Below are 15,275 nucleotides of genomic sequence, written 5' to 3'. Positions count from 1 at the left end.
TTGAAAACATCGGGTAAGCTACAATGGTGTAAAAGTTTGCATGTGAGTCTCATACGAGGGTTGTACCAAAAATAAGGTTCCCAATGAGCTGCAATGTTGAGTGAAGGTGATAGGCTAAATCCCACAACATTGCCATGCACAGTGGTTCCCCTATTCTCGAGTCCGCCAGTCCACGATTCACTTTGTCGCTCATTATTGGCTTAGCAACCGTCAACAATGAAAGTGATGATCCCCGTTACCGCCAAGTGTGAGGATCGAGCAGTAATCTAATTTTTCCTTGCAAGGAAGTTACCGCCATTGGAGATTCATCAGAAACTGACTGAACTTTATTGCGAAGAGTGCATGTCCTTTCAGCTCGTCCGCAAATGATGCAGGTCTTTTACCGAGGGTCGCACGGAAGTTCACGATGAAGAACTGAGTGGAAGACCGCCGGTTTTGGATTGTCCAGAAGATCAACAGTGATCTGCACAAAGATCGGAGGGTAACTGTCTGTGAAATTGTTGAACGCATTCCTGTAGCTTCCCACAGCACAATTGAAAGAACTTTAACAGAAACGTTGGGTTATTGCAAGATGTGTGCTTGCTGAGTCCCCCATATGCTGACTGACGGACACATGCAGCAACGCCTTGACTGTGCTCGCAAATTTCTTCAACAATTTTAGGGGGGGAGGAGTTGTTGGTCTCTATCGTCACCCAAGATGAGGCGTGGGTATTTCATTATATCCCTGAAACAAAACTCTTATGTGGCAAACGCTTCAAGAGCGACGATGAAGTCCGAGCAGAGGTCGCACACTTCCTCAACGGGTTGGCGGGAGACTTCCTCAACTAAGGGGTTGAAAAACTGGACCACTATCTTTAAAAGTGCGTTAAAAAAAATGGAGACTATATTGAAAAATAATCAAAAGTGTAAGCTTTTCAACGATGTGAAAATTAATATAAATAAACAAAGTTTTGTATTTGTAAAAAATATGGGAACCTTACTTTTGGTACAACCCTCGTACTTTTCTATAATTATCTCTGAAAAGGCAAAGCCCTCAACATCTTTGCATGAAAAATTCTCATTCTTTTCTCAGGTATTTAAAGCAAAATTACCATTTATTAGGATTTCTCAGGGTAATTAACAATTTTTGGAGAGGACGACAGACAATTTTGGTCATTTGCACCATGTGGAAGGGTTAAGAAGGAAGGATGGAGAAAAACCTGGTGTTGGCATTAGTCTGCTCTCAACGAAAGTCACCGAGAGGACCACAGCTTGATATTCCATCCCATCTAAATAGTGCTGAGCTTGAAATGCTTCACACAAGGCACTCATGCAGAGATCAGGCAGTTCATGAGAAATCTCCTCAATTTACTGAGATTAGAACCAGAACCCACAGGCTGGGAAGCCACTCTAACCACCATGCTAGCCTGATTGCTGATTTCTGAGTGAATTCTTCAAATATCTTATCTATTTTTGTTAAGTACAGTTACCCAATGAAGTAATTATTTTTCAAAAAGAATTATACAGGGTGTGAATTGAATAAAGTTTTACCATCCCCATTAGTTGAATATTGCTTTTCAGAATGATAGCTCAGTGTCACTGGTAACATACCTGACCAAAAATCCAGGATACAAGTTTGATTCCCAACAAGTCGAATAATATTTTTGCAGCAAATCTATCCCTCTGCAGTTCATATTTCTCTACCTGGTCATGGAAACAGTTCTGCATTCAGAGTGACTTTAGCATGAAATTCTATTTCCACAATTACAACGCCAGATTTTTGCTGCTAACACCACTATTTAGTCCAGAAATAAGGAAACTGAGAGCAGTGAATTAAAACTTCTGTATTGAAAATCTAGTTTTACATTGAAATAGCAATTTCATACGTATGTATGTATGTATGTGCCAGTGCACCACTGAGGAATATAATGAAAACTGGTTACTGATGAAATGTGTTCATGCAAGACTGAACAGCTGTTAAGTGTGTGTAGTTGGTCATGGTCAGTCACTTGTGCATGATGAATAGGGTAGGATGCTCAAGTCTCGGACTTTGTAAAGTTTGCCATCATATTTGGAATGGAATTTGATGTTCTGTACTCTTTTCTTCATGGTATTCATTTTTAACAAATAAATATTTCAATCCAGAAAAAAACTATGAAAATAATTTAACCTCACTAAATTTTGTCATTAGTCTAGCCATTGAAGAAGGTACTAAGCTAAGGAACTGTGTACATGGTTAACAGACAACACACAAATACTTACAGGAGTATTGAGAACGGCAACCAATTTATCTCCCACGCAGAGACGTCCATCAGCCTGAGCAGCTCCTCCATCCATTATCTTTGTAACATAGATGCCATTATCGCCAGGTATATGCTGATTACCAATTCCACCAGCAATACTGAACCCAAGGCCTTTTGTTCCTTTAAGTAGCTCCAGCTCCAGTAGCCTTCCGGAGCCAACTATTGTTACATAGGGAAAGTATAAAGAATAATTGTTAAGTCCATTACCTTTTGTAAATATGTAACTTGAAATTAACTTACATGTCAGTTATGAAACAGAACTAGCTTTGCACGTGAAAAACTCTCTGGATTGATTTTTTCAACAATAAAACTGTTTAAAGCTTTATCAGCAATGAAATTATTGAAATGATACAATTATTATAGAATTCTACTGGTTAAGGCAGGTTTTCAAAGGATTTTGCAAGTCGCACTGCCTTATCCCTCCCTAAATTGCCACAATGGTGGGCATAAATTGAAATTGAAAACCCCAGATGAATTTGTTCACCTAGTATACCAAGAAAGCACAATATCTAATATGACACAATCGTCTTAACTTTAATATCTATGGAGGACATAAATCAGAGAGAAAATAATGGAACAAGAGATGGCATAAAAGACCATGTCACAAAAAGCTATCACTGGAGCTCCCCCTCTGAAGGGACACAGAGAGTGATTTTCTGCTTCAGTCTAACAGCAGTCAAAATAGGAGGGTTCCTCTTTATACACAGTTTTCTCGGATCAAATGAGGCAACACCGATTTTTCAATTTAAAAATGCTCTCACACACCAGCTATGCATACATTTGAAATAGTGCTCTAAAAAATTAAGTTTTCAAATCTTTACGTGTGTAACTTCCTTCTTTCAAATTTTCAATAGCAGAAACTGAATTAGCTTGCAATATAAGTAATTTAAAACAGAAAATAAAGAGACATATTCAATAATACCAATGACTCTTCCATATTTTAACCCTTTTACTGTCACCGGGCCGATATATCGGCCCTCACTGGTTGCGCGAAAACTGCAGGGGGCCGATTTATCGGCCAGAATTATTCCACTTTTTTTTTTCGTGATTGTGGCCTTTTCAACAGCTGTAATTAACGTAAATCCCCATAATTTATCTATGGTTATAAGATGTAAATATATCTTAAGAAATGGGAAAAAATCTAGACATATTAAATAATATTAAGCAGCTGAAAAATTTTTAAATCTGAAATGTAGTTATGTAATTCCAGAAAATAGCCTTGGCAGTCTTCGTACATCCCACCTGATATGGGCTGGCAGTAAAAGGGTTAACAATGTAATTCTGAAAATTTCAAAGGTAAATTAAACTGAAGTGAATGTCAGATTTTACCTGAAAGAGCTGTCGAAGATCCACCGCCAGGACCAGCTGAAATAGGGTGTAGTGCTGACGTAGATGAGGCAGATGCAGTTAAGGGTTTCTTTTTCCTTCGAACTTCCTGTAAGACCAAGAAAAGGTAAGGGTTAGTCACAGTGAAGTAAATATGTTTTCCTTTCTTTACCAAACATGAATCAATTAATGAATGATTAATGTAATTAAAAATTTACATAATGAATCATATTTCATGAAAAATACTTTCACAAAATTCATTCCGTGAAATGTTTTGCAAAGAGCCATGTCAAGTATGACTCTTCCCATATGGCATATGGCATTAGAATTGATTTCCTTTTCAAAATGTGTGTACAAATAAATTTTATTGCAAAAGCCTAATTCAGACCACTGATTAACCAATTCTTACTTTTGATTTGATAGTATATCAACATATCTATTACCTCACTCTACAAAAAGGTTAATCTACTAATGGAGCTCCAATGTTTAAAAATAAACAATGAATTAAGATAAAAAACTAACACATTGAGTAGATATAATGAAGAAATATAATAATTATTATGTATCATAAAGGAAATATAATTATTTAAACCATTAGTATGAAGTTGTTATATTTATATGAGTTTTTTTCCATTAGATATAAGAAGAATCTAATGAAACAGGAAAAGTAACTTTTGAGTAGAGTTTAAAGTGCAAATTCAAATCACAGAACCAAACCTGGAAATAAATTTATGAATACCATCTTATCATGTTTAGCGCACCAGATCAGAGGATGAAAACAAAAGGCTCTTGAAAGTCATGGTTGGAAAAGTAACCAAAAATATTTAATGGATTGCAGTGAAAGTTTATCTCGAGAAAAATTCATTAGTTAAAGCTAATTGTTACTTTTCCAAAAAAAGAAAAAAAAATTAAAAATTAAACAAATTTAAACATTACATAAAAATTAATTGTTGGTTATTTTATAGGTATGTTTCTCATAGGTTAAGGCTTCTAAATAAAAGATAGGCCTTCTTCGACCTTATGATATGATATAATATTAGACTCATTTTCTCTAGTCTAGCTTTTCTTATGAAATATGCTTGGGCCATCCAAGTGTATACAATTGCATCAATAAAATTGTATCCTTACCGTTTATTGTCTAAGGAAGTTATGTGGCAAACAGAGTGAACCCAGGTTTCACAAAGTAAGAGACTTATCTCATGGGTTTCTTACAGAAAAAATGGGTAAGTAGCTTACCGTGGGGTCAGTTAAGAGTCAGGAAACGATAAGATTTTAGGGAAGAATACTGAATAGGTAAGGAATACCATCAAATATACACATTTCAACATAAGCTGCATATGTTGCATGAGTGCCAAAGGTGACAGAACAAGCATTTTATAATGCTCAATTCTTTGCCTGGCATTACTTTAAAGTCTGATGATGAAATTCAATGAGCCTTTACAACAGCTTAAATACTGATAATAGATTTTCCTCTAACTTGTAAAAAAATTGACAACTTCTAGCATTTTGCTGGCAAAATCACAAAGCATGGTATGCAATTTTTTTTGTGATGGAGAGAAAAATAAATGGCTATGACAAAACTCGAGCGTACAACCTAAAATATAGTAGACACAGAATGACACACTATCCATAACACCATGACTACAGATTCGAGAAAATGCTTTAGACACAGATTTTGCATGTCCATGTGCTTGCATGTCATGTTGCATGCATGAAACAAACTTACTTCATTCAAGGTCCACACAATCTGACATTCATTAATTTTATTTTTTGTCAAAGTAACTCCATTACTGAATTATTGATAATGAAGATTCCTCTAGCTGATTCTACAATAGCATGTTTCTTTCCTAGGATGGTGAATTAAATGGCCAAAAGTTTTTAATGCTAATATTTTTTAAATAATGGTCACAAAATGTTAACTATGTATATATTAATGTATAAATAGATATGAAATATGCTATAACAACAACATTTAGGGAGGTACTGAAAGTTAAGCCTCCATTTACACAAGAAACGTCAAAGCTGGTTACTAGCAAGCACATCCTTTTTTTTCCTTCCAGCTTTCCTCAAACACTAATAATATGATAGCTGGGAAGTTGATTTTCACAAAAATATACAAAGTAAAATAACTCTAGTTAATACTATTAGTAAATGAATAATTTGAGTAATTAAAAGCTAAGAATTTGCACTTATCATCAGAAGTAACAATTAAGGGTGATAGTTATCTAGGTTTTTAATTAATAATTTTAATAATTATTTTTAAAAAATATTAATAAGTTGAATTCTCGCCAAAAGGAGACATATGACATAATGTGTGACTTTTTCCAGGCAAACAAAGGCAGCAAAGATTTCTTGGGTCTCACATTGAGTAAGGTCCTCCAAATCTCCTTCCCACGTTATGACGTGCAAGATGCCCATTGCCATCAGGGATTCAAGAGTCCTGAATCCCTGAGGATGATGGGCGAGCTGCACATCGAAACATCAGAAGGAGATAAGGAGAACCTTACCCAGTGTGTAACCCAAGAAATCTTCACTGCCAAGGAATCAAGACATAAAAGAGAAAGATAAAGAAACGTACGAGTCGAACAGTGTTTCCAGCACGTTTTAAGGCATCAACAGCTGCAGCATGGGTCACGTTAACCACTGAAGTGCCATTGACTGCCAGGATGGCATCGCCAACTCGAAGGCGTCCATCAGCGCTGGCAGCACCACCTGGGATAAGTTTTGTGATCCAGATGGAGCACCAAACTGTCGGGTCCACACCGCTACCCCCACCACCCCCTCCATCGCCTCCTGCAAATCAAACAGACAGCCATTTAAAAAAACAGTCATCACACTTGCAAGGAGATGAAAAGGTGGGAGATCTGGGGGAATAACCTCCCAGCAGTAATGGGAGTCCAGGAGATTAAGAAAATTTTGAGAATTTCGAGGCTTGTAACAGCACTTTAAGGTTTTCTCAGGGCACTCCTCTCCTGTATATTCAACAACTGAACAAAATTACTATTTATCTAGTAATAATTGGATACTCCAGGCAGGGGCTTTAGCCCCCCTTTGTCCCTCTCTGGATCCACCCCTGAAACTGGTCATTCAGTAAAAATCCAGCCATAAGAGCATCAGACACTATCTGACTGTGGCTCCAAAAAAAAAAAAAACAGCCACAAGTGGGACCCTGCTTTAAATTCTAATAGAATGAAAATCACTCCCTTTCCAATCTCTTCCCCTCCATGAACTGTTGTAATTACCTACCATTGAAAAGTTGACATACCCCCTTTGGACAATAGTGAATATAGTTTGGTGAATACACCCAAAAACTCTATATCGAGTCATTTAAAAATAACAAAAATGATTGCAAAAAATAGTAAAATCACAGTAACATGAATCTACATTTTAAACGTAATCGGGTGCCTCCATACAACTTAGAGGATAGCATGACTCTTTTTGGATATAAAACATACCCAAGAAGTATTTTTGAATAAAATTTGGCACAAAATATTTTACAAGAAATCATAATAGATAACTATTTCATGACTTTAAAAGGATTAATGACTTTGGAATTTGCTGGAGATATCTCCACTAGGTCCATAACAACTATATTTTTAAATAAACAAATTATCTTGCTCACATTTCCCATTTTTATGTTTGCACCATCAGGGCTCTTAGCAAATGAAAAACAGTATTACAATTATATAAACACATAAATAAAATATTCTACAATTGACGATGCAAATCTCTGTAAATATTAGATGTCCGTTGAATGAAGAGGGGTTAGATACACGAAGGAATTCCTAGTCTCCATCTCGCCCATATAAAGGGCGCTTTATCATTATAATTGCAATCATTAGCAGCTAGGAATTAAGGCTAGGAGGGGTTTTAAGCTCAACTAATACTTGGGTGTCTGGGGGTATGGCATACCCGCCAGGGTAATTGGGAGGTGTGGATGCCCTCCCCAGAAAAAAATTTACGATAAATAGTGAGTTTTAAGGCTTTCTGCTGGATATTTTATAAATCCTTACACTCTTCTAATAGTAATATCAATGCAATTAAGTAAAATGGATTTAACTTGAAAATTTCTCAGAGCTCTGGGGGTCGGTTTATCCCCCTGAGCCACTGATCATTAGTACTAAAAATATACTCATCGACACTTATTATAACTGTTTTGTTCATTTCAACAGGTATTTTTTCAGTTTGGTCAAACAAATTCCTCATAAAATAGCATAAAATCAGGTGGAAAACTGTATTATTTTCATTTTCTTTTTTTAATAGTATTTAATACTGTTGGAATTTATTTTTAAGCTCTAACGAAGTGTTTCTGTACCATTCAGGTTAAGACTTGTGTAACAGCCACAGATAGTTATTCTACCAGTGATTTTGTTTACTGTTTTTTTTATGTTACCCTTGAAGAAGGCGAATCCATTATTATTTATTTTCCGGAACTCCGGCTTCATTCTGAAGCAAGTATTCGCATGACCAAGATTCCAGAAATGATTCACCATATTGGCGACAATTGATATTGTCCAGGTAATACATACCGCCGGCGTCGGTGGCGTGGAGAGGCGGGTGAGGGTTGTCGGTGCCTCCAGCGATGCTGAAGCCGAGGCCAGCGCCGCCTCGCTCCAGCGTGATCTCCTCGTAGTCCCACTCGTCGCTGGGGCCCTCGGGTGCGATGACGGCCGCAACCACGCCATCCTCCGGCCGACGAGCCAAAGGCACCGCCTTCTCTTTGGCCGGCTCACCCCCATTCACCTGCACACAAATAAGGCCCAGTCAGTGGTGCATAATACAAGCAGAGGTCATGAAGGAAAGTCAAGGCTATATGTAGCCAGGAAAAAAATCTGAGGTGAGTGTAAGGGGAGAAAGCACATTTCGGGGAGTTTTCTGGAGGGGGAACACTTGGAGGGTTCATCATTAATGATATTCATTGGGACAGGGGCAGGTAAAAAGTACTTCACTTTAGGGGGGATTGATCTGATTAACTATTTTGTATAAAGATCTTCCCGACTTTGGTGGAAGGGTTATGACCCCAATTGATCCCCTATCGATCAGATTGATCAGATATTAAAATCATTGTGCCTCTATTCATAATATTGATCAGATAATACAATCAAGCCTTATAAAAATTTCCGGAGAGGTACAAGGGTAACTAGGAAAAATTCTGGGAGAGATTAAATTCCAAAGAGGAAAAATCATTTGAGCTGCAGAATATCTGGAACGAATTTGGGAGATCCGGGTTTAAATCCCGGCCGATGCCAATACTATTTCATTTATAAATTTTCGCGCTTGTGGCACTCTGTAAAGGTGACCTCTATTAGTCCTATGTATTAGTTTTACATAATTTCTGATGTAAGTTGGAAAAGGAGGGTGAACATTTCGGAGGGGTTCACATGGAGAGGGAACCTTTAGGATTGTATCTTCTAACCCCTTCTGAGGGGGTGGTACCCCAAAGACCCCCCTCTTCCGCTCGAATTTGCCTAGAGAAAAATGTATTGAGTACAATAATTTTGGTATTTGAGCCAATTTGCTCGAAGTGTAGCGTTCGAATTCCCCAAGAATTACAATTAACTTCTTCCTTTTACTTCTTAAAAAAATTAGAACTTTCTTTTTTCCAAGCTGTCTGAATATAAATCTTACTGACTTCGGCGGGAGGGTTATGACTCTCGAGGCCGTAACGAGTGGGATGGTGAGCTTAACAGGTCCAAAGCTTCCTCAAATATTTGAGAGAAACGTTCTTCATATAAGTGCATCCCCTCCAATATAACGCTGCCGCGAAATATAACCTCTCTCCAAAAATGCTGTACTTTAAACTTTTTCCGAGGGCAATCCATCAATTTATAATTTACTCTTTCTCTTGGTCCTGAATTTTAGTTTTTATTCCTGTAAACATTTATTCTGTTTTTAAATATAAAATCGTAGTGTTTATTGCGATTTCAAACCTACTTCCTAATGAAATGCGCTTAAAAACATAGGCGGACAAAGGACAAAACTTTGAGAAGGAGGGATAGTTTCGATCATTTTAAAAACAAATCCACAACGCTTGCCTCGGGGAATTATGCTTGAATCGTTCGAGATAAAATCATTCCGAACGCCCATAACTTGATTATTGGGTGATTCCTTAGTTACGTGCCGCAATCAATTTTGAGATTCAATTACTCCTACCATACGAGCGCGTCAAGGAATTTAAATTGTTATAATGGAAACACCAATCACGCAAACCAATAAACCGATTAAATGAAAAAGTTCTCTGAATCGTCCGCCTGAGGTGAGGGAAGTTCAAGGACGAGTCGGGAATCCCCTTCGGTGATTGGGAGGCTAACACGAGAATCTGGTGAAAGAAGGGAAATTCCAACGCTAGCTTAAGAATTGAAGGACCAAATTACTCCTTACGCAGTCTCGAGCACTATGCGAAGTTAAACACACGAAAGATGAGCTTCGATATGATAAATCTCGACCTCCTTTCCTGTGCTACAGTGATGACTTGAAATGCAAACATAGAGTTCAGCATCTCTGAAATTCCCTCAAAAATGTTAACTTAACAGGAATCGAGGTGAATATATATAATTGAAGCAGAAGAATAAAAATATTTAATTTGAACATTAATTGATAGTGGAAACTTGTATTAATTTTAAAAAGTTTCCGAAAATGTAAAAAAAGCTTCCAATTAAATTTTCTTTTTTCTTCAAGACTCATGTTTAACTCTTTCAAAATAGTTGAAATTTCATTGAATATTTTTACTTGCAAATTATACCACATATCTCATTAAGGAGATTTAACAGTAAAGGAAAATCGAAAAAATGTAACACAAATACATCTACATAACTTAATGTTTGACAATAATAATACTTCGACCTAACTAGTAGTACGTCTATCAAGGAATCCGGGATCAAATCCCAGTCAGGTCAAACGACTTTTCACGGAAAATTTCAACATTTGTGTGTCAAGACGAGGTTACACTGAAAAATCGATAATAAACTACTTCTTAAAGAAAGCATAGCATAGTTTTGGTGATGGATTGCATCACATAGAGGCTGTCTTTGAGATGCCGACGTTTTGGTGAGCACAAACATTGCAGCTTCGACCCAATTATATTATTTATAAAGAATGTCCGCCATCATCGAAATCTGACTACAATCACTATTCGTGACCATCACTATTCCTCTTCCCGATTAGTTAAAAAAGGATGAAAATGAAAAGTTGAAAAAGAATTGCACAAAGAAGCTGAGATTGCTAAAAATGCAAGGGGTTCAAAACCTACCTCCCCCGCCCCCGAAATACAGAGGAGATATGGCCTTATCACGGAAGAAGGAGTCGTCTTCCTTCTTCCATGGTATTATGGCATAACCTTTACAAATGACCCTCTGTCCCCCAAATATTCCGCGCTTCAATACCTCGCTAAAAATTTTATTCCGACAACGATCTAGTACACAAGCTAAGCATAAAGGCTGCACTCAAAATAAAAGTAAAAAGCAATTACAAATGAAATAATGAAATGAGGAAAGCCAAAATTAAGGGATAAACAGACATACCGGAAGGGGCATTCCTGTAGCTATAATCTGTAACACAAGGGCTGAGTTTCACGTAGATTCTCAACAATGAAAGGCAATAGAAACATAAACTTTCTTAAATCATTCTTGATTCGAAATTGTCGTATTATTTCTATGAGAAGATTTGGCAATTGGCATCGAGGAATCTCCAGCGTAAACGGAGTTGAACATACGGCCACATTCGATAAATTCTCCACACTGATGATTTTAAAAATCCACTCAACACGAAAGTAAACTATAATGTGAACTTGAGACTTTCAAATAAACTTATCAAAACCACCGTCTTCCGGTATTCATAACAAAATCCACTCGATAAGAAATGAAACTGGATTATTAACACCAGGCTTAAAATAGCACAAGTTCATTCTATATATCATTCTGTCATATTCCTTGAGCACTTATAAGTCACATCGAGGCAGGCGAAACGAACTGATTGAAACACATGCACCTTTCACTGGGTACAGAATTTCCACATAGGTCGACGCTTGCTATAGCTCACTACGGCAACCACTCTACGACTGTCTTCGGTATTCCCAAGTAAATCCCTTTTTGAGCACCAAAATCTGGAGCATGAGCTACGTTCGAGCACTCGGCCCAGTTTACTCCCTCAACTCATCATCCACTGCCATAGCAGACGGCTAAAATAGCAGTCGCACAATTTGAGTCAAAGAGGACTTGTATTGCAGCGATCGTATTTCTCAAAGCAAACAGACGACACCTACTTTTTTTGTGACCTCTCGTTTGTGATTTCACACTCATCGTCAGTTTTTCCATGTTTTGCGAGCTGCACGAGTATAACTGGTCACAGGGGCGAAGCCAGACAACCAAATGGAAAAACGGTCAAGAACCACTCCAATTTAATGATTTGAAAAGGCGGTCATTAAAATATTAGGCGTTTCTTTCATTTCAGTGCCTTTATTTTGATGGTAAAATTCCCACTCAGCAAACACTGGTTTGTATTTGTGCTTTAATCTGGGAAGCTGCGTAACGATTGCTAGTTGTTGGCTCAATCGGGGAGGCTCAAAGTCTATAGCCCGATTTCATACGAAGCACGTAATTGCATACCCGAATCCATCAGCATAAAAGCAATTCAAAATGCATTGTGCAAAGCCGTGAATGGCAAGTTATATGAACGCAAGGTGGTAAACTAGCTCGGTGTAACTATGTACTTTATGATGGTATAATCAAACTTAATTTCCAATTAAAATTCATTTTGAACTCGCATAGCACGTTTCACTACACTGCGGCATATTCATGTGTGTTGCGCCCCTGTGCAAGGCAGGGCTCTACGTGGACGAAGGCGGAGTTAATTGAAGGAGATTGGAGGATGACTTTCACGGGTAGGGGCGCGTTTCTGCGAAATTGAGGGTGCACAACTTCTGTGAAGGTGCTCGAGAGTGCGGGCGAATGGTAGGTGATGCGAAAAAAAGTACCCGTGTAGATATATGCAAAGAAAGCGCACAAGGGACAATGTGCCAGTTTGGGGTAGGGGTTTCGTTACCAGAGCATGTAAACTTGGAGCTGCTCGGAAGTGAGTAATCAAGCAATACAACAGCTCAGGTACATTCCTGCTGACCATCCAGCACAGTTCACCTCACCCTTCAGGAGTATCATCACGTAAGGGCCTCGCGCACTGGCAACTTTTTAGTTGCTTTGAAATGAAATATATGCCTCCTTCTAATCATAGGTTATTGTTAAGTATAGTTTAACACATTGTGTCGTAAAAAAATGGATAAAACAATTTACAAAAATAATTAATACAAATGGTTGAAATTTGCACTTCAAATTCTCATGCAATTTAATAAAAAAAATAAAGAAAGTTACCAGAATAAAAGCACAAAAGAATTAAAGAGGAAAATTATCCAATTAAAAGACAAGAAAAAAATCAATGAAAACATTTGTAAATTTTCTAATGTATTGGATTCTTATCGAAGAATCTCTTTTGTACCCCGAAATAACTTTTATATTTAAGTTTATATTTCTCATAAACACCACTTTACACCAACAACAGTACACATGCGCTATTTTTAAATGTAATATTGTAAACTGACTGGCTGCGGTGAGAAAAGGCTCACCGGTACAGCAAGGTAATTCGCGCCTTCCGCGCGGTCACTCCGTGAGATTATAGAGAGTAATAGAGGGCTGCAGTATACCAATATTAGGATTGGAATACTATGCATGCATGTCCATACTACTCCAACACAACTAAGCATGTCTGAAAAGCATGAAATTATAATTGTCCGAAATAATTAATGTTTGAGCTTAATTAAACGAGAGCTTTGAGCGAGTATTAATAATACAATAGCGTAATCTCGCCCATTTTGACATTAATTGTTTCAGGCAATTATGATCGCACATTTTCGTCTATCCTTACTCATTTAATGCCCTTAAAAATCCAGAGTATTGAATGAAGTGTCGAAAAGGATGGATATCCAAGAAAAACAGTTTTCATGGTAACCGCAAAGAGCATAAAAATGTTTGCGTTGCCATGGCTCAGTAACTAAGGGGTTGCGACCCCATGTTTATAGGACAAAAAATGCTTAAAATTGTCTCCCCTACCATCTCCTGATGTATATGCAGATTCCTCCTGAAACACCCTGAACATTACACCCATCTAGCATGAATATCCCATGTACAGCCCCCACACCAGCTCGGAACCACAACCTACTGGCCATTTACGGAATACAAACGTAAGGATTAATGAACCTTTTTCGGTCTTTTTGACGGTCATAAAATGTGCGGAATACGGATGCGACCCTCACCACGGCAGAATTATTGCGACAATGCGGAGCGACCATGACGTCACACATTGGTCGTGAACCGCGTGGAACTTCGTAAGGCGAGCAGACAATTGACGTCACCGCGACTTTTTTTCTGGCTTTCACTCCCCTGTCATGCGGACGAGATTCGGGGACCTCGCCCCCATTCCAATTATAATTTCTATATGGACTTGGCAAGAATATATAAAAGGCCCCGAAGAAAGAGTGCTTCGGTGCAAATGAGTTCCACAACTTTCCTGAATGTTGGAAAAGAATCTTTCTTTCCTTCATTATAATTCTACTAAATTTCTTCAAGAAACCTGAGTGGTACCACTGCTTGGGATACCTTCAATTATAACCTAAAATTCGACTACTTGAATCCATAAAAGGATATTGACTGAGACAACACTTTATAGTGAACCAAGCAGCAAAACCTTATGAAATAATATTTTAACATATTTGGTAATATTATTTTTAAATCATGTTAAAATTATTTTGAAACATTTTGCTCTCTCTTTTTATGATTTAAACTTGATTAATAAACTAAAAATAATTTTAACATATGTTTCAAAAATTTCTAACGCTTGAAAAAGCTATGAATTATTATTTCAAATTGTTTTAGAAACGCTGCAATTATTTCAACCTCCTTTTAACAAGACAAATCATTGTGCCAAATTATTTAGATACGTTTCGACAAACGAAATGTAACAGTAAACATTACTAAATGGGTGTCACTGTTGTAAATCATATGACTTTCATCTCATAAAAAGAACACATGAGTTTACGGATTCTTACAAGATAAACGATGCAAAGAAATTGGAGTCCTTCATTTAGACTCCAAACTGCAATTCATCAAAAGCATTCAGAATGTGGAGGGAACGATAAACTATAAAGCGACGCTGTTCCTGCGACGCCGCCGACTATTCCTACTGCCAACGCAAAGGTCTTACTGAAACGAATGAAATATTTATCATGAACTCAAAAAGAAGACTAAGTATTAGTACGCAGCAAAAGAGAGGACGCTAAGGCGAACATTAACCTAAGAAAACAAAAGCTTGAAGAGGTGGAAGAGTTTTGTTACCTAGGAAGCCGAATTACCAACGATGGATGAATCAGGAAAGAAATATGTAGTAGAATAGCGCAATCGAAGAGGGCTTTCTACAAAAAGTAGTATCTTCTTACAGCTGAGAGTACAAGCATTGAAGTGAGAAAATAATGCATACGATTCTACATATGGAGCATGTTTCTCTATGGGAGCGAAGCTTAGATATTGACAGCAACAGGCAGATCAATAGTGGAAGAATTCTATATGTGGTGCTGTCGAAGAATTATCAAGATGAAATGGAACGACCGAGTAAGTAATGAGAAAG

General features: G+C 37.5%; 1 protein-coding gene across 8 annotated transcripts in view; it reads right to left on the bottom strand.

Annotated features, from left to right (window-relative positions):
- LOC124163629 (disks large 1 tumor suppressor protein) overlaps window positions 1-15,275 on the bottom strand; it is a 1,021,363-nt gene that overhangs the window by 133,576 nt on the left and 872,512 nt on the right. For all 8 annotated transcript variants that reach the window (XM_046540661.1, XM_046540665.1, XM_046540663.1 and 5 more), the window contains 4 exons: window positions 8,138-8,351; window positions 6,187-6,401; window positions 3,612-3,717; window positions 2,242-2,441 (listed from right to left, as the gene is read on the bottom strand). In XM_046540661.1, coding sequence (XP_046396617.1) covers window positions 2,242-2,441; window positions 3,612-3,717; window positions 6,187-6,401; window positions 8,138-8,351 — 735 coding nt within the window. The remainder of the gene's footprint in view (window positions 1-2,241; window positions 2,442-3,611; window positions 3,718-6,186; window positions 6,402-8,137; window positions 8,352-15,275) is intronic.

This window comes from Ischnura elegans, chromosome 8 (genome assembly GCF_921293095.1).
Source record: "Ischnura elegans chromosome 8, ioIscEleg1.1, whole genome shotgun sequence".
Classification (NCBI taxonomy): domain Eukaryota; kingdom Metazoa; phylum Arthropoda; class Insecta; order Odonata; family Coenagrionidae; genus Ischnura; species Ischnura elegans.
Note: the sequence above shows the minus strand (reverse complement) of the source record. Positions and strands in the feature narration are given on the sequence as shown.